Source organism: Gavia stellata, chromosome 6 (genome assembly GCF_030936135.1).
Source record: "Gavia stellata isolate bGavSte3 chromosome 6, bGavSte3.hap2, whole genome shotgun sequence".
NCBI classification, from domain to species: domain Eukaryota; kingdom Metazoa; phylum Chordata; class Aves; order Gaviiformes; family Gaviidae; genus Gavia; species Gavia stellata.
Window position 1 is genome coordinate 26,519,053 of NC_082599.1, and position 20,519 is coordinate 26,539,571.

Genomic DNA, 20,519 nt, shown 5'->3' on the forward strand with positions numbered 1-20,519 from the left:
TCACTTCAGGTCTGTCCTGCTCTTACACCATTTCCTAAGCTACCCGCTCTTTCTCACTTCAGAAAAATACTGGGTGAGATGGAAATTGTTCTAAGCCATATATGAATTGTTTTATTAATATGATTATTTTTATTTCAAGAATAAGTCAAGAGACATCGAGGGCTGAAGGAGTTGCTCCTCGTTATTTTCTCTAATCCATTCCCAAACCTTACAATCACCCTATTTACCTCTGTTAGGAGAAACAGCACAGAAACTTATACCACAGCTGATGGTCTTGAGCCTTTGTAGAGTTGACTAAACAGGCAACACTACACACCATACAGAGCCCATGGAATCAGCACAGTCTACAAATGCCTTTTCTGGCTGTGGTCAACTTGCCTATTCCAGTGACACACTAGTATTTTTTTTTCCAATTTCCATCTTTCTTCCATCTAGCAGAAAAAATTACCACTCTTAGTTCTTCTCTAGAGCTTCCATTTATCTTCTATTCAAATATGTAGTCAAGGAAAAGCCAAATTTTCATGCTGTGGAATATATGTAATCACCCTGAACATCATTATTTATGTACAATTTTTATATGAATTTTCATGCTTATTGCAGCACAGGCTTTTAATTAAGGTGTCACTAGACTACCAATTATATCAATTCCTATATTGTGTAACTTCTGTTTGTGGGGAGGTGAACACTTACCAGTGGCACTGGTCTACAAAGACAAATATATTGTTTTTCACCCACATGGCCAATATATAATGGAATGGCAGGAGTTAGAAAATAAAATGAGATTTCAAACTCAAGGAGTCAAGAGTAATTAAATTGAATAGATACAGGGAACACATTAAGGAAATGTACAATCTTAGATAGTAAAGATATGGCTGCATTAATTGCAAGGGGAAAAAAAGACATCATAAAACTGTCAAGATAAGTCAAGTGATCTAGGAACCAAGGTCCCAAATTACAAAATAACCTAGGTATTTAGGGTCGTCAGTACATTTGAGAATCACTTGTTGTCCAAAGTGTCACTTCTTGATGATTTTCAATTAGTATCCCAATGCCTAAATCATAAGAATATAGGATTGGAAGAAACAAATGAGACTAATTGCCTGCATTAATAAGCACCCACGCAACAGACATTTATGAGGCTGCACAGATACTGCAGATGCTTCCTACAAGATGCTTCCTACCATCCCGCACCAAATGCAGAGCTAGAATGAGAACTACGGCCCTGGAGCTTTTCCTTACGGCACTTTTTAGTTCAAGAGCCTCACTGTCACCCCAGGTCCCTGCAGCAGTAGGATATTCGTGAACTAAAGCTACTAAGTTATTCCAGGAAGCTGACGTCTACCATTTTATACAGGATATTAAATAGACCCCAGCTGTCTCCACTTAGAAGTGACTTAGTTCATATGTTTTATAAAGGTCCATTCAGCCACTTTCTGAGTTATCGCAGAATTGAAGTGACTTTCTGTGAAGAAAAAGTCAAACTTTCTGATGATTTCCCTTACCTACTTTTCATGCAGGCATGTCTTGGTTTTCAAACATCACAACTGGCATCTATATGTTCTGAATTAAGAATCTGTGTCTGGATTATGAAAATATTTGACTGACAAATAACTGTCACATTCGGAAGAAACATACACAGTAGAGCACTTTTTTTTGCTGAAACCAGGAAGACACAGTAGTCTTCGTTTCCATGAATGTTTCTGTACGCAAGCCCCTATGGTATATGACTATCGATCTAAGTGCAGTACAGTCCACGTGATTTCACTCCAGAAGGTAGAGAAGTGACATGGATTAAGATTTCCAAAGCACAAGAACACTTTTTCAGGCTTGTGAAAATGACAGTGGTCAATATATGAGAAATGCTTTGATAATCACGTCCATTCAGAAAATGTTAGTTAAATTATTTCAAGAACTCAACAGCCTTTTTAAGAACAGCCTCCATTTAAAAGCTGACAAGATGATATTGCAATATTTTTGTATAAAGGATGTGCTCCGGCATGAATGAGTTCTGGAACTGAGTGAATAATGCAAATGAAAGATGGCAATTTCATGCTCGAAAGAAGAAAGATCAAAGCGACCTTAAATTTTACAAGATTTGAAAAATTTTAAAAAGAGTCAATATTAAAAGGAGACACATAATTCCATCATCTAAATAGTCCCTAAAGCCTTTAAAAATATATATTTGTACTACACACAGGAGGAAAAAAAGCCATCTGTTTCAAAAATTAGTTCTGCTCCTTTTAAATATTGATATCCCCTGTTCAATTGCCTGCTGCAGTGGACTGTGCCCCAGTTAGGTTAAGCCATTAGATGTTTACGCTTTTGGATATTGCCTGGGCTCTTTGACACTCACATCAGGCTTTATAATTTTCATTTACTCTTTCCAGAATACATTTAATAAAATTTACTTTTTTGTTATACTTAGGAGTGAGAAGACATTTCAGTTCCAAGTTCCAATTTTCAATGTCATGTAACTTTTTAAAAACAATTAGCTTTTGGGATGTTTTTTTTTTTCCTGGCTTGCCCTTATTCCCTTTCAATTTTTTCTTTTAACTTTAAAACAGAAAACTGTTCAGACATTTTTAAGCACGGACTTTAAACTAACTGCAGTCCTGCATGTCTAACAATCCTCATCCATGTTACAAAATATTAATTCCAAACTTCCTGGTATAAATGCAGTCAAATCTTGACATTTTAATGGTTTTTCTTTTCCACATATATACACACACATATGTAATATGCATATCCAAACAGCTTAATAGAGCAGCTTATTTGCTGTACTACAATTATATTGTCTTAGAGGTTCCATAAAAAAAAAAAAAAGCTGTTTTTAAGCTTTGTAAATCAAGCTATAAAAGAACTAGCTCCAACAGACACTCAACATAAAAAATGATTGAGCAGAATCTGTTAGCATTATTGATTGATTTTAATTTTGCAGGCTATTACCGAGCAATGTCAGCTGACACGTTTTGAGATTATGGAAAAATAAAACTTTAAATTCCGAGAAAAATTATTCCAAGAGATAAAGGTATAGTACCACTGCCTTCCAAGCACTCAGGTCTTGGATAATTCAGAATGGAATATAAACTAGACACCAGAATTTTCCAATTACTTGCAATTGCACAATCACATAATTTGCTAGAAAGGAATTTGAGGCAATTAAACTATGTGTAGCATCAGAATTTTATCAATAATGACATAATTAACCCACTTACTGGAAAATCCTGTATGATACCAGTATGGCAGAGTGAAGGGAAATGAGAAAAATATGCAACAGAAACTACATCTGAGAAAGCTTTGAAAGGCGCCATAAGCCACTTGTAGGCTGCATGACTGGTCATCTCCAACACACATACATAGAATCATAGAATCATAGAATGGTTTGGGTTGGAAGGGACCTTAGAGATCATCTAGTTCCAACCCCCCTGCCATGGGCAGGGACACCTTCCACCAGACCAGGTTGCTCAAAGCCTCATCTAACCTGGCCTTGAACACTTCCAGGGAGGGGGCATCTTCAGCTACTCTTTCTCTTGTAAAAGATTGACAAGTTTTGACCAAAATGGCTTCTTCTGGAGCTTAAAGTTGGGTACAGGGTAACCAGGCAATGCCCACCCATTCCAGCTACATCCTGTTCCCCTTAGTACTTTAATGCCAAGTGCAAACTAGAAGCAGATTGTCTGAAGTCAGTACATTTCACAGAAAACCACACTCTGCTATTAGGAAAAGCACATAATTTTTGCCAACTGATGAAAAAAGTGTCTTGTACAAACCCTTACCAACAATCCATACACTACAGACTTTGGTAAAAAAAATAAGTTCCCCTATAATGCTAATTTCTTATTCAATTACCTCCTCCAATTCCTCATATTTCACGTGACCTCTGATTTCAATACTAGCTTTTTGTTCCCCCACCCCCAAAATGATTTCCTATTTGCTTTTGTAACTTCTCTTATTTGCTGTACAAACTCCCTACCAGTGTTTCCACTTTCCACCTTCAAACTTGAAACACACTGACCGGCATTAATCTCACCTGGGTGTAGCAGGGTACAGTTGGGTGTCCACTCTGCCTTAGCCACCTGGGCTTTCTCTGCAGTTAACAAGAGAGAGGCAGGCATTTCCAGAGGGCAATTCATTCTGCTCCAGGATGGGTACGGAAGGTGAGTGGGATGAATTATTCTCAGAAAGCGCATCCTCTCTCTGCACTCACTATGGGGAGACTCTAAATGACTAGGATGGAGTATAGTTTTAATAATCAGATGGTCAAAGCTAGACATTTGCTCACAATTATCTTACATGCCTGTTTTATTTTTTTATGCATGGCTATGTGTACCTTCTGTGCATCCGTCATGATATATTGGAGCAGAGCCATAAAAGGGTTAGAGAAAGTTTGGTGTCTCCCTTTGACATCACCCACCCCTTCAGAGAGTTTGAGGAACCAAAATGTTTAAACTGTCCTGCTATATCTAGTGCCCAGGAGGGGCTATAGATCCAAAGCAGCAGACAGGATTTCCAGTGACTGGACAGAGCATCACACCAGGGAAAACTGTATGACCCAAATGACAAAATGTGCTGCTACAAATCTCTATTTAAGTACCTACCATGTTAAATCTAATAATTTTCATAATCTTCCTCTTGACTGTTGAATTTTGGATTACCTCTGTTTCTTAACCTCTCTCTTCTAAAGCCTATTGTTACCACACCAAGTTTGGGAACCATCCCTTCCCTAAAAATATCAGATTTAATTCTTGCGGCCACTATGACTGTGTGTCTTGACTATAAGAATTTCTTAAACCAGCTATTGCAAGTTACTTCAGGCTATGCAGAGAGTGATCTCTCTTTCTTGTACTCCAGGAACAGCTGCTTCATTGATGTTTTCTGTAAGTTTTGCCTTTAAACCTTGTCTGATTTGTCCACTTTATTATGAACAGTGGTTGAAATTATACCTTATTACTGTTTTGGTAAACTTAGTTGACTTTCCAGCTTCTTCCAGAATTATAGGCTCAATATACTTTCACTGATCTAGAGGATGGCAGAATATTTAAATTTGCTTTTTATGACTTAAGCTTTGTTTCAGCAGGATGGTCTTGTCCACTCTCAATTTTGGGTTACTGGAAACCAAGCAGTCTTTGAAATGTATTTTCTTACAGATATCACAACATCCTATTGATTTGGGACATTTCAATATATTTAAAATGTCTTCTAAAAAGACTCCCTCATCAGTGTTATTCACCTATTTGGGTTTTATCTATAGCCACGAATACCTTTCATTTTTAGTCAAATGGGTTATCTGACTCTTTTGTGCAACTCCTAATTATTCTTGCTGTTGTACTGCCATGGTCTTCAGTTCTGGTCTCATTTCTGTTTGTATTTTTTCACTACTGCATAAAGATTTGCTTTTGAAATAACTGACATCTCTAAAAGATGTTTGATCAAATAAAATTAAAAACTAGTAAAACCTTCTTGATTTCTTAAGAAGAGAGACAACATGAATAATAAGCAGCATAGAATTAAGTAATGCCAGGTAACTCTTTTTTTTTAATGATGTTACAAACATAAAGGCAATGTGATGAACGGGATTCTGTGCAATGAAGAGATACAGGTGCGCAGTTCTGCAGAAGTACTAACTTGTTTGGGCCCTTCCAAGAATGCCAAATCTTTCAAGTTTAATGAGACATTTAATTCTGATTTTCAGACTATAGTCTGCCTGGATATGGGTATTATTGCTTTGATCAAAACTTGTTGCTCAGCGTTTTATAAAAAGCAGAGATGAACATTAAGGCAACAAATTGATTAGAGACGTCTGCAAGGAAACCACAAAGATCAGTGGGTAGGCCTATCTCCATTAACAATCTAGAATGTTATCTAAGGATAAACAACACACTAATTAAAAGTGCAAATGCTGCTCAATCTCTATGTCATAAAGATCACAAATACAAACAAAGTATGCTGTTAGATAAAATTAGCAAAACGAGATTCACCTTATAACCTACTTCCTAGTAGAGAAAAATAATACAGGTCATTAACTTTTACTGTCCCGAAGAAACCTGGAAATCAATAATAAAGGTTCTAGTGTTCTGCTAGTGAATAAAAAGTTAGACATAAACTTTCAATGCTGTACAGCAATCAGAAAGTCTCTAATTGTAGCTTCTCTTGAAGAAGGGAGATGTATATAGCACTGAAATGACCATGTCTGTGATGCAACCTGGAGTCTGGGGGTAAGCACAGCATTGTACAAATTGCTTAGGTGAGAACATAGAGATAGACATCAAATATTTCAGAGGGTACATACTAAGGTAGAGAGGAATTTGTGGGGCTGGAAGGGAATGTAATTAGGAGTGAAACAGGTAAACAGAAACTCTGAATCCATATCAATGAAAAACCTCCTAATGAAAGAACTACTTTTATACCCCAGTTCGGTGAACTCAATAGTTGTGGCATCTAAAATCTGAATGGTAAAGTCTCAAATGTGCATGCCTGATGGGACACCTCTGCACCGTCTGCCTGTCCTAATGCATTTTTGTTCATCTTAACATTAGGAATTTATGATTTGAACAACCAGAGCTGTTTGAATCAGTGTAGCTCTATGGACTATAACTTCATCAGCGGAAACTCAAGCCTTAAATTTACAACTGCATTCTTGGATTAGGGGGCAGATGTGGATGCAATTCCCCTGTTAGTAGTAGCTAGCAGATGTGGATGCAATTCCCCTGTTAGTGGCGAGTGTTAGGCAGCTCACACAGATGAACAGTTACTGTGCATATTAGTTTTCAGAACATACTACAAGAATAACCAGAGGATCTTCCTCCAACTGTAATCTTCTGGTTAAAATATTGTATATTTGATGATCCACTACTGCAAAGTCAGAGCACTTAAAGATCAGAACCGTCTTTTCTGGAGAATACCATCTGACTATAATTTATTGAAGGGCTGTCATTTATTATGACACACACTGATATTCTAGACAGCCACAAGGAAAATGATTTGATCACCAGTGAAGACAACTGAAAAGCAAAAATCATATATAATACATAATACTGTAAATCTGAAGAATCTAATTTAATTTTTAATATGAAACATAAAAACCCATCACTATATTTATATGATGAGGAAAGAGGTAGAAAGTCAAAGCTAGGAGAATGACAGAATGTGGGAATCTTACTAAAAGGGATACAATTTTAACATTGATACAATATAACTATGAGAAACCCGCCATACTTCTATTTTTATGTTGGATTTTATTATAACTTTATTCAAAATGCTGTTGCTAGGGTTGTTTAAGTTTTTGTAATTAAAAGACTTTCATATCCTCTATCTGGTTTTAATATCACAGTTTTTTTTATAAATGTGTGATTATGTATTTCTATGCATTAAAGTTTTCCAATTTTTTGTAGAAACACTCACAAGGAGTCCAATTACTTGTCAGAATGAGCGAAAGTTAAATGTGACGTTCAATGGCTTCACAGCCTTCCCTTTTTATGGGGAAGGAGCAGAGTGGGCAAAGTCCTCCAAAGTTGTTTCACTTTTGCGGTAGCTGTGTATCCAAACGAGTCCTCCCCCAAACATCTAAGCACAGTCAGTACATTCCCTACTCCTACTGCCAAGTTAAAATGAAAACGGTCTTAGTTCAGAAATGATTGAGGTGGTTTGCTCTAATCAAATTAAACCAGCCAAATGTTCTTTTCAAAGGTAACTGTCTACTCTGCAGCTGTATGCAAAATACCACATCAAATGTAGAAAAAAAAAAAGTGATAGAATTCTATCCTTACAGTAGAGCCCTGGCTCCACAGATGAAGAGAAACAAAAGCACCAGTGCAGCTAGGAATTACATTCACAGAAAGCTCCTAGAAATATGCTAACTTAAGAAACAGTGAACAAAGTACTGAAATTTCCAGTTTATAATTAATTTATTTCGGAGAGAAGGGAATCCTCTGACATTGTTAAACAGCAACAGACACCTTCAGTCATTTATCATAGTGACCACACTTCAAATAGATATTAAAAGACTAGCCAAAGCTTCACATAAAAGAGAGAAAAAAAATCACATAGGCTTTTCCATTCTATTTCTCACTTCCTTTCTCTGTTTCTATCAAAATATATAACATTCTGCACTGACTAATGTTGCAAAAGTCCAAACTCATTAGGTTTCATTTAAACTCAGTATGATTCATCTGCAGTAGAACTGTGTTTCCAATCATTACATATGGGAAATTCCTGCAAAGATGAATTCATATGCAAGTTACTTTTTTATTTTCTTTTACTAAGAAAAGATCAGTCACCTCTTAATGATAATCCAGAGTGATAACCAGTCAGTGTTAGTATGAATGCTTAAAACAGCATGGAACTTTTTGCTAAGTTTGTAAAATGTTTGCTAGGTATGTCATGGTAAACCTACCCCAGGGCAACTCTACCAATATCAGCAAATTGGCACATTGCAGTACACCTTGTATTTAGGCATCCGAAATCATCACCTGGTCCTAAAGTTATGTGGGGTGCTTCTGAGGCTAGAGACCCATCTTCTTCTAAAACCCTAAAAAGACATCTAAAACATCATATGGAAGAGTTTCTTATTACTCATATAAACCATTCTTTGTTCCACCTAAAGAAAACACAACTATGTTGTTAGAATTTTAAGGCCTGATTTCAAAAGGATTATTTAGCTGAATATTTCCTTGTGAACATTTTCTAAGGATGGGACAAATTTTCAAAGGCTAAGGGTAAATAAATAAATAAGAAAATCAATACAATCATTTGGATGCAATGAGGTATTTTGAAACAGTCTGGAAATCGACAGTCAGATTTCCACTCTTTCATGATCATCTCATCAGAAGCTTCCCAAAGAGGTTTCCCAAATGGAAAATGTCAAAATACACTATGGAAAAACACACTCCTTGGAAAATTCTAAAGTGTTTTGTTTATTAAATACAAACGCTTTAAGTTTAAAGGTATAGCTGTTAAATAATCATGCATGCGTAATTAAAAATATTTTTCAGAATGTAAGAAAAATATATGAAGAACTGATACAGGAGGAGAAATTTCCTCTCTCTTGAATGAAAAAACACAGCTTAGTTATATACGTATATGGGCAGAGTTATCTTTTGATGATTTGTAAGATCATTAAGAATCAACTTATTCAGCAAAACTAGAAAACAACTAGATTACATATAAAGAGTAAAAACCAAATGCTTTATATACAGCTGCAAAGTTTAGGAATGAACAGCAACTTCTATTTTATTTAGTGTTACGAAACTTTATAAAATAATTTTAAAACTTTAGAACTAAATTAAGTCAACTAAGAATTACTACAAAGACAAATAACCACTCTTGATGCCAAATTCACATTACTGCTATATCAGGATAGTTATCTAATCTGCATGATTTATTTTAACTTTCAATAGAAAAATTCTCTAGAAATAAGGCTTCAGTTAATGTAATAGATGAGTAAGAATCAGTATCTGTGATTCATATTCTTATGTATATTGTCCCTGAACACTATTCAGGAAAGTATTTGAAAATTCAGCACATACTTAATATCATAGCTATTTCTATTTGATAATGCACTTACATCTGTGCTAAACTTCAAACAATGACTTAAATCCCACCGACTGTACCTGAGTGACTCACTTAGTGCTTTGTTAAGTCACAGCCTCCAGCCTACTCTCTTTCAAACACCTGGAAAGTGAGCACTTTCCTTCTCCCTGCTCTGTTCCACACTTTAGCTGGCAGTAGGTACCATGAAGCAAACTGTAAAGTCCCAATTAATCTACCCTGGCCTCTGTTTGCTGGGGTGGACCATCCACTCCTGTCCTTTTCAAGGCTCAGTTTTGAATCTTGGACCCTAGTCCATTAACCCAGGGCATGCTGATGCTTTGCCTGGCAGTCACAGGCTGTTACCAGCAAAGGTTGTGGTGAAATGAGTTGGTTTTCCATTCTGTGCAGGACCCAGCAAGACTAGATGTCTCAAGAACAGCATAGACACAACCATCCACAGATTTAAAGAAAGGAGGGAGCACTGGACATAATCTAAAATGACTAACATGTACTCACACAAAGACTGGAAACATGTTTTTTGTAAAAAGCTTAGATTCAGAGTAAGATAAAATACTTTTTGAAGAAAGCTTGTACTCACTCCAGAAACTGAATTTCCTAAGGCTCGGAAGGCTATTCCGTATTCAACCCTTCCTTCCTGACATGCTCTTATCTTGTCCTGTTTCTGGCAGACCATGCATTCAAACAAAATCATCACATCCATTACTAATAAACAATTCATACGGACAAGAAAAGTATCACTTATTTTCCCTGTACGTGCATATTCTGTGTACTGCAGGGTTGCAAACAGATGCTGACAGGCCAGCATTCATGTGTAGTCACTTCACAATGTCCTCTGCCAACTTAACAAACGTCTCCAAATCCTACCTACTGCCAAACCCTGTTGAGTGCCAACCACATCATTCCCCTTTGCCCTCTTGCCATCAGAGAAACCATACTTCAGGGTAGGCAGTTCCTCCCTCCCCGAGACCTTTGCAGTGTCCCTCCTCGCAGCGGCCGGTCAGTGCAGGGACCATCTCACTTCGCCTCTGACCAGGAGGGCTATGAAACCATAACGACCAGGCCCTCCAGCCTGGAAATGCCTCTCTCCCGCCAAGGCACTTCCCGTCTTCACATCTGCCTTGAAGACCATCCTGTTTGAGTGAGACTAAAACTGACTCTGAAGCTCATTCAGTTTTTCCTTCCCATTACTCATCCACCTCTTCCACCTCAGCTGAGACTCATCTGCCACATTAATCCTTTTAACCTTGGCAAGCTTCAAGTTCAGTTTCTTCTGCCTCACTCCATACCTGAATCTTATTTTACTCTTTCTGCCCGCAAGGCAATCCCTGTACCTAGCAATGTAGAGGTAACCATTTCTTTCTCTCCAGTGGCCTGCCAGACGCCATATGAGTCGTGCTACGCAAAAATAAATTGTATCGCATCACACAGCATGCTGCTGATCTGTAAGAATGATGTCACACACTAGAAGTGTAACATTAGCTTGGCAGAAAAAGGAAGGAAGGAAGCAGAATTCACTGGAGAGAAACACCCCCTAAAATAGAAATGTTTCACTTGATGGGATGGAACATCACAATGATTTTGAGAAGATCATCTTTTAAACTTATTAACAGTATAGTAATAAAGCCAGCAGCCAATATCAGCATCACCACAAAGTGGAAAGAGAAACAAAATCAGCTACTGCACTTTGCAATTCTTTTCCCTCTGTATGTTCCCCTATCATTTCAGTTTAACAAACAAAACAAAGCAAAACAACTACAAGTTCAAATTGCCTTGCAAAAGGTTAGCTAGGTATTGATGAGCTGCTACAAACAGGTTCTGAACGCTCTCTCTTATCAGGTTAGAGAGGGAATTTTAAGACACTTGTAAGACACCTTCTAAGTATAACGCAATTTTAAGCACCAAGCCATTATACACTTCAGGGACCTCTGAGCAGAGTCAAGTGCTGGTCTTTATGTCAAGGACACGTGGGGATGGGGGAGTCATGTGTGCCCCAGCCTCTTCCCCCCACACTCAGGTTGCCCTGCCAAGGGAATCAGTTGATGGGCTCCATCAAGTACTCCAGTGCAAACCAAGAGATAACAGCATGGACCACTGGACTGCAAAAGCAGGGAAAGAGCAACATGACAGTATTGCTGTACCACAGAGGGCAGTTTACAGTGTCATTTATATTTCATTTATAAAAATTTTCATTTTATATAAAATAACATAAAACCTTGAATATGGCATAATTGTGCAAATAGTCATAATTACTGGGTTTACCCCATGCTGATCCGTATACCAAAAAGACTGAGGAACAGTTACACTTCCAGCTAGATCACTCTGTTGAACCGAAGTCAATTAGCTGGGGCACCTATTCTGCAAGTTACCAGGAAGGAGAGAACTAAGATTTTTAATCCCTTATTATATGGTAATGATGACCCTGAATGGCAACATTTCTGACACTTATCTTTGAAATAATAACCCAGATTAGATTATATTCTAATAGATTATATTCAATACAATTTTGACTATTTTAAAACTGAAGACTTACTAACCCATGAAAATACTAAAAAAGTTGTATTTATTAAAAAACCTGTGAGCCGGGAAGCAAAAATATACAGCTTTGCAGGTTTGCTCTCTTTGCTTAAGGTTTAACACTATGAAAACTGTTAGATATACAAGCATATCAAGAATTACAATATGCTGTCTTGTGTTTCACTTTCCCAGAGTGCAAATTCACAGTTTGATGGATGATTAACATTAGGGGAAAATTATTCATCTGATTACCAGCAGGAGAGGGATAAAATGAATACAATATATCGCTGAATTTAGCATTATAATCACAAGAATAATTTTTACAGATATATTGTAGCAGAGAATACTCCCAGTTTTACACACAGGAATTTCCTGAATCTAATATGTCATTTATTCCTGGCAAAGCCTGTCCTTTGTCTACATATATTTCATTTTTCCCAAACAGAACAGCACTAAGCTACATAAGTGCTAGACCAACTTTTGCCAGATTTAACTGCTGTATATAGTAAAGCTTTAGCAAAGCATTACATCTTATTATCTGAAAGGTGAGCTAGAGGAGCACCTTAATTATCCTACCAGTTACAACAGACATTTCAAAGCCTACAACATGTCTCATTTTAGAGCAATTCACAGTAAGATTTACTCTTGAAGATTCTAATTTTTACTTTGTTTTGTGAAGATAAATAGAATAGACTAAGGTGTCCTGATGGAGGGGAACTCTATACAAGGGCAAATGTGAACAGGGGAGGATTTTAAGCACATAGCAATCATCCTTTTAACTGTATTTTTCCCACAGTTTTCTGTATATTATTTTTGACAGTCTTACAAAATTTTAGACCAGTCCTCCAGGCCTTATTTCCATTATAGTCAATAGTCCAGAGACTTCCATTACCATCACTTTTCTGATGAAGATTAGACTTCCTTTCACTTCTTATCTTGCACCTTGCTTTGCTTTATTCTGCAGTGAAGTCTTATCTAACTTCATTATCTATCATCGTAAAAGCAACTGTGCTATGAAAAATGCATCTCTTCATTATACAAATATGGAAATGATAGACTTGCAGAGAAGGAACGTGACACAAAGTTCTCATTAGTAAGCAGTAGCATGGAAAAATATGATAAATATTTGGTTTAAAATTATTCTATGCTATTTAGACATATCTACTTTATGGAGAAAATTCTCTTCCATCCCCAACGCCAAGCACCGGAAACCAGTTTTGGCTCTAAGTGTTTCTCAGGATTTTAGAGGAAGGAAATCTACGATTGCTATGACAAACCTGGGCAGCAGTAGCAATGCTGGTCCTGCATTGTGGCTCCATGACCAACAAAGCCATGGAGCTCCACCTCTGCCTAGTAAGTACTGGGTCTTTTCCTTACCAAACTGTTCTTCACGTTCAGCACCACTTCACGGAGACAGAGAAGACCTGGACTGCTGAGCTCCTTACTGTACTCTCTGGAGATGCCCAGACCTACCATTTGAGGTCAGCATGACATTTAGCATAAGTTCGTGTGGCCTGTGATTTCTGCTGTTGCCATCAGCTGATGCCAGAGTACCACAGCCGAGCACAGGGAGTATGCAGCTCATCTGTTTGAAGTCTGTCTAAATTTTGACTCACAGAATGACTGTCAGTTTGCATTGAGCAACTCATGGATCACACATGCCGTTACTCAGAGGTAACAGACTCAACATTATATCTGCAGTTCTCACTTACTTCTCTCAGGCTAGTTGCCTGTAACATTCAGAAAAGAACTAGATGTCCCCACAAAATAAAGATAATTTGATTTCATATATTTGTGTTGTTATCCCAGTGCTCTGAAAATGATGTACATTTTAATCCAGCATGTAGACAATGCATTTGACATTATTTTTATTTAGTATCCTGGCCATGATACCAGTTTCCAGAATGCATGCCCAAACAATGAACATTTTTCTGAGCATATGTTCAATAATTAAGTACAGCTAGGTCAGCTGCTTAAAATTGCAGACCTTCTTTCACAGTATTTCCTTTTCTGAGTATATTTACATAATACAAAAATAGACCTTTAATTTCAATAAATTACAAACTCTTCTACTGTATTTTGTAACGGAACTGGGGCATTTAAATATTTTCAAATAATCTTTCACTATAAGGATATGATTTCAGTCACTCCAAAGAGCTACTTAAAGCTTCATCTGCCCTACAGATTAAAAACATGTACAGCAGAGGTGAGTTTTTAAATAGCATTCCTCACATTTTAGAAGAGATAATGTTTGAAATGGCTTCTTACATTCCCCTGCCTGTTTGCGGAAAAACATGTGCAGCTGAGATCCCCAGCGTCCTGATACATCACAGACCAACCCCTTGCGTCTGAAATGCTGCTTATGGCAAAAGGTACAGGCTTCACGACACCACTATGAGGACCCGGAACACACTTTCAGAGATTTTTGTATTGAAACTACATTCTCATATTGCCGGTTGAAATACTTACTGCTTGCAGAGAATGAATTTTCATTCAAACTCGTAAAAATATTTTAAGCTTCAATGTATTTATGCAATCCTATGTCGAGATTGCACTGCACTTAAACCCAAGCAAAACAAGCCTGCAGCTGCATAGTCAGTTCATCAAATAGCTCTTTGGAAAACAAGAATTTTATTCTCATGATTTTGCTGAATTCAGGATTAGAAAGCTCTTAAAAAAATCTTTTACTTTATATGGAAAGATCTCAGTGGCAGAAAAATTAGTAAGTATTGTTACGTTGAATTATTCCCCAACAAGGTTTACAATTTTCAAATATGTAAATGTCTAAACCTGGACAACTAAATCCTCATTTACACTCATAAATTATTGAGCTGGATTCCAAAGATTTTGAGAACTCTCAATTATCTCTCTACTGCCAAGTAAGAACTTTGTGTGCGCTCCTCTGTAAACCAAGTCACTCAATTCGGTGATCAAATACAACGTGTTGTCCACACAAAGATGTCCCCACTTTTGAAATTTATCGACTAACCCTCTGGCATTACTAGATGCCAGTCAAAATAATGGTTATTAACCAAATTGTGGATTTGCTTGATTAGCAATGGAAAAGTGTGAGCTGCAGCCCGTATCCCATCGCTCACCACAGTGAGACCGATGACGCACGCTCCATTATTAGTATTTCAGAATACGCATGCTTTGCCTATTCAGTTTAGACAGATATGAGACTGTTGTATTATACTCCCTTGAGATAATAAAAACGAATTTATCTCTAGCTATTCACTTTTCTATTTTAAATATTATTCTCTGCCTCACCTTTCCTCTTGCACCTACTATAAACCCCCTCATCTCAGACCCAAAAACAGGAGGATCACAGCTACAAGCCATTTTGAAGGTCACCTCTAACTTCAGGGTATCTATTTCTCTAGGACTGAAAGAGTCTTGGTGTTAGTGAAGTATAAAATATTTTCCTTTTGCTATGCAATATCTGCGCACAATAACACAAATAACAGGAAATAGTCTTGGTAATACAGCACCATCAGCAAGATGCTGACCAGTTTTAAATCACTGCGTACCTGGCTATCTGAAAACTGAAGCTTACTTTTTAAAGTTCATAATATTAATAAAAGACACTCACAGGCTCATGGAGGTTTCCAGCTATAGAAAAATGTAAGAGGTTACGACAGGGGCAGCCTTACCACTGAGAGAATCTGTTTGAGAACACAGGTCATTTACCCAGGGTTTATGCTACCGACATAACAGAAAGGACATCCTGGGGCCATTGCCACCATTCTGCAAGCAAGGCCTGACATCTGCACTGTTGCAGTCTTGGTAGCACAATCATCAACACCCGGTGAAATTAGTACCAGTCAAACAGTATTCAACCGTAAGGCCACCTGCAAAGCTTGAAGTCTTAAGCTGTTACTTCTCTTTAACACGAGAATCTACAACTCTCTATAAAAGCATCTAAAAAGGTGGAATGCACATTCCACTACTGCTTTCATAATCTTTGCCATTTCAATAATGAATAGAACTGCTAAAAATCAGCTGCAGCTGGCAGAACTAATACTTGAGACAAAACCAGAGAGACGTTGGGTTTTTTTCAGTCTCTCTCATGCCTGAGGAGATAGTGTATATATGGCTCCTTGCCCATCCACTCAAACACTTAAGTCACACACCTATGCCTCTGGAGATGGGTGTTTGTGTGTGTGGGAGGCAATGCACAGGGATGAGGTGAGGTCTGGCAGGCAGCACCATGGCCTGCTGAAACCTCAAACCACACTTCATGTACACAGTTTAGTACTCACTTCATCCACAAACCCAAACTAGTGTCCAGACCATTTATGTACCCAAACTCTTGCTTGCCCAATTCATATGCTAAAACCAGGACCCTGCTGATCAGGAGCCTGCTCTGCTTCCTCACCTGACCACGTTGGGGTGCTCGAACGTCTCCAGGTGCCTCAAAACTGCCACCTCTCGGATGGTGGACAGTGGCATCCCCTCCTCGCTGGTCTGCACCCGTACCCGCTTCAGCGCAACAAAGCGACCTCCATTCTTCAAGTCTCGGGCTTTGAACACCTTCCCATAGGCTCCTTCCCCAATCTCAGCCACACATTCATACTGCTGGTCAGCCAGGTTTGTGCTGTCCTTATCCATGCTGGTGCTGCTTCTCTTCCTCCCGTGCTCCAAGTGCCTCAGGCAGCCTCTCGGTCTTGCTTGCTTTCTGAAAACTAGTACTTTGCTCGCGTTGCAGATATGCCACACACTTGGTACCTCTGCCAGAGGGGCAGTAGGAAGCTCTTGCCCTTCTGTTCTCGCTCCCCTTCTGTACGGGCCCCAATGTGCCTCCTCTTTCAGCCACCGGGAATTATCATACAGTCTTTGGGAGCATTGTCTGTGTAAAGCCAATTAGATCTGGAGGACAAACCAAGCAAGAAAATGAGTTTAGTTTACTTCATTACTCTGCATGATTCAAAAAACGAGAAAATTAAGCTAATATAGTAAACAGCTACGTGCAAAGCAAAAACGTGGTGCAAAGGAAGACGTGAACCACCAGGGTGACACACGTGTCGACGTTCCTGCACTGCTGATACAACACTACATAGTTATCATGGTCTGCACAGACAGCTACAACACACAGCTACAGAGCAACCACGTGCAGAGGGATTTTACTGAGCAATGCGCTGAATATGATGACCCTGTGAGACATGACTGATGGGGATGGCAGAGCTAACTATGCATGTGCGAGAGGAAGTTACGTCCAGGAACTTATGTCAGGATTGCAGGACTCAAAGGTTTCTTCGGTGCACATGGTGGGGTCTTGGAAATATATCCCATGCTATACTACTGTTACTTATTTGTAAATGATAGCACTTGGAGGTTTCAGCTTGATCTGCTCTTTCCTGTGCTAAGTCCTGCATGAACACATCGCAAGAGACAAGTTCCTGCCTCAAAGTGCCTGTGGGGAGGAGAAATATGTACGTATTTAAATGACGATAATAATGTTAGTGAGCATTGTGTGCTAGAGGTAGATTCAGAAATATACACTCTAGCAAACCTATGAACATGCAAGGGTCTTGGCTGCAGAATCTACCACTGGATGTGTGACTGGCAGTTCCCTGCAGAACAGCGTGATGAAAGATGGTCTTCAGGAACAGCAGGCTCTGCTGTGTAGTGCATGAGGCTGGAGAGCAGAAGCGCTTCCTTCTGCATCCAGATTCATCCACACTTTCTGCAGGACTGTGGGCAAATCCTCTCCCCCCACAAAGTTCCACATCAATCCTCTCCTTTCCTCCCCCTGCCCCTTTTTAAGATAATATTGTGACCTCCGGCGCTGTAACCCTCTCCTACGTTGCATTTTTACTGTGCTGGGATTAAAGTGCCCCAGATAGCTCAGTCGGGGATCCCCTAACTTGAATCCACGCATAAAGCCAGAGGTATTTTCCACATTTATGCTGGTCTTACACTTTAGTTGCAGAATAAAAGAAGAGCAATCTGAAGGAAACCTGTGCCCGCTGCTCACCACTTTTCCCCGGCTGCAGCCAGAGGCACAACCCTGCCCCACTGACTTCAGGTGCCACCAGCAGACCAGCGACCGCACCGCCCCGTCCAGCGGGCAACCCCACGCCCCCCGCACCTCCGCGCCCGCAGCATCACCGAGCGGCGCCGAGGGCGCGCCGCCGCGCCTTGCCCCCACCGCCGCGGGGGGACACCTGCCCCGGACCCCCCCGGCGGGGCCGCCCGTCCCCCGCATCCCGCACCGCGCCGCTCTGGAGGGCGCCCCCGAGCGGCGCGCAGCGGCGACGCGCGTGTGCGTGGCCGCGGGGGCGGCGGGCCTGCCTCGGCGCGGCCGCTCGCCGGGTGGAAAGTTACCGCTCGCCCTCCCCGGGCACGGCGGGATACCGGGGGTGCCCCCCGGCACCCACCCCTCCGCCTCGGCACCGAGCTCCCCTCCGCGGGCGTCCCACACGCGGCGGGGAGTAGCGGCGGGGGACACGCGGGGAACCGCGTCCCCCCGCTTCCTCTCAGGGGACGGGGGGGGGGGGGGGGCGGCTTGGCTGCTCGGCAGGACGCTGAGAGGACCCCCCCAGCGGCTCCCCGGCAGGGCAGCCCCCTCCCCCGCGGCCCGCTCCGCGGCCCCCGACACGGGGGACGCCCCCACGCCGACCCCGAGGGGGGTGCGGCGGCACCGCGGGGCGAGCTGCCCCCGGCCCCGGCCGCCGAAGAGACGCGTCCGCGGTGCCGTCCGCGGCGGGGTGCGCGGCGTGGGCTGCCCGGGCCGTGCGGGGGGTGGCGTGTGGGCCACGCCGCTGGGCCGGGTGCGCGGAACACATGGGCGCCCCGCGTTACCTGGTGTGCGCCACGGCCGCCTCCACCGCCACCAGATCCCCAAATAATCCTCAGCCCCGGGGGGGTGGGGGGGGTGTTGGGGAGGGAGGGGGTGAGTCCTCCCTAAAACAAACCTCCCATTGAGCGAGGCGGGGTGGAGAGCCGGCCCGGGGTCTGCCCCTTCACATGGCGATGTCTCCAGCAGGTCCCGGCAGCGGCCGCCCGGGCCACACAGGTAGCTGCTCCGCGGCTCGGCCGCCCTCGGCTCGCATCCTCCTGCCGCCGCCGCCGCCGCCGCCGGGCTGCACCTTGACGCAGAAGGCAGCTCGCACTCGTCCCCCAGACCGCTCCTCCCGCCCCCACCCTGCTCGGGGAAAATGAAAACGCTAAATAAAAATCGCGGCCGGCGGCCCCCGGGGAGCTGCAGCGCCGCGACCGCAGCCCCGCCGGCCGCAGCCTGCCGGTGCGGGGCTCGGGCACCGGCCCTCGGCGCTGCCGCTGCTCCGCCGCTGCCCCCGGCGCTGCGCTGCGCTGCCTCTCCTCGCTCGCTCCCTCGGCCTCTGTTCAGCCTGGGAGCAGCAGCAGCTTGCCTTTTTTTTTTCCCCTCTCCTCAACTTTTTTTTTTTTTTCCCCTTGCTTTCCCACGCTGGCTGAATGTGACTTGACCCCGTTTCAAAAAAGTTTGACATAGTGCTTCAACATTTCCGCATTCCTCCCCGACTACAAAGGCTGCAGCCGCCTCCTTCTGCTTTCTGTCTCTGCTCTCTGTCTTCACACTCAATGAAATCCTTCATGTGCCTCTGCCAAAGGCAGCCGCATACCGCAAGGGTCGCCGCGAGCGCCGCGGCCAGGCATGGCCCCGGGCGAGGCGCCCCGGGGGGTCCCGGCAGGCCCGGGCCCCGGCCCCGGCCCCGGCCCCGGCCCCGCCGCCGTGCTCGGCGCTGCACGGACGCGGGCTCAGCCGGCTGCGGCAGCACTGAGAAGCCTGACTCATTCCTAGGGCTCAGTGTGCAAGGCGCTGGGAAATAACCCTTTTGGGGTTTGGGGTTTTTTTTATTCCCTTCCTGGGAAATAACCATATTTTGTTTCTCCAGAAAAACGTTGCTACTTTCCATTCACAGAGCGCGCAGAGCTCCGGCAGGAAGTAAGCCCCCATGAATGGTTTCGGGAAGCATCAAGAAACTTCTTTGCTGAAGAACCGCCCCCTCCACCCCCCCAGCAAAGTCTGTGCCCCGACAGGCTTGCAGCTGGAGATGCAGGGGGGCGAGGAGGGCAGGGTGTGCGGAGGAGCTGGGCACCTAGTCAGCCCATCCTCTGATGCAGCGAACATTTTGTAGGGAGACGATTCCTACAAATACTAAAATTCACCACAGAAAAAAAATGACAAAACAGATGCCGATCTACTTCATCTCCATTGGGGAAAACACAGATCTGGAGTGCCTAATTCCCAATTCTCCCAGCTGGTACTCTCCCACACACGCTTTTCTGGACCTCAAGGATGATTATGGTCCAGCTCCAGAACCAGCACTTATGGTGGTTTCACTGGGAGGGAATGGACCCAGATCCCCTCTTAGAATGGGAAGTGTAATTTAACTAAGTGGATTTATAACTCAGAAAGAGTGTGTTGAGGACTTGGCATCATACATCGATTTAGAATAAGTAAAAAAATAGAA

At 42.0% G+C, this 20,519-nt stretch overlaps 1 protein-coding gene across 1 annotated transcript in view; it reads right to left on the reverse strand.

Annotated features, from left to right (window-relative positions):
- CDK6 (cyclin dependent kinase 6) overlaps positions 1-19,016 on the reverse strand; it is a 131,823-nt gene extending 112,807 nt beyond the window's left edge. The window contains exons 1-2 of the mRNA XM_059819037.1: positions 18,981-19,016; positions 16,442-16,932 (exon numbers count right to left, since the gene is read on the reverse strand). Coding sequence (XP_059675020.1) covers positions 16,442-16,674 — 233 coding nt within the window. The 5' untranslated portion in view covers positions 16,675-16,932; positions 18,981-19,016. The remainder of the gene's footprint in view (positions 1-16,441; positions 16,933-18,980) is intronic.
- Positions 19,017-20,519: the final 1,503 nt, after the last annotated feature.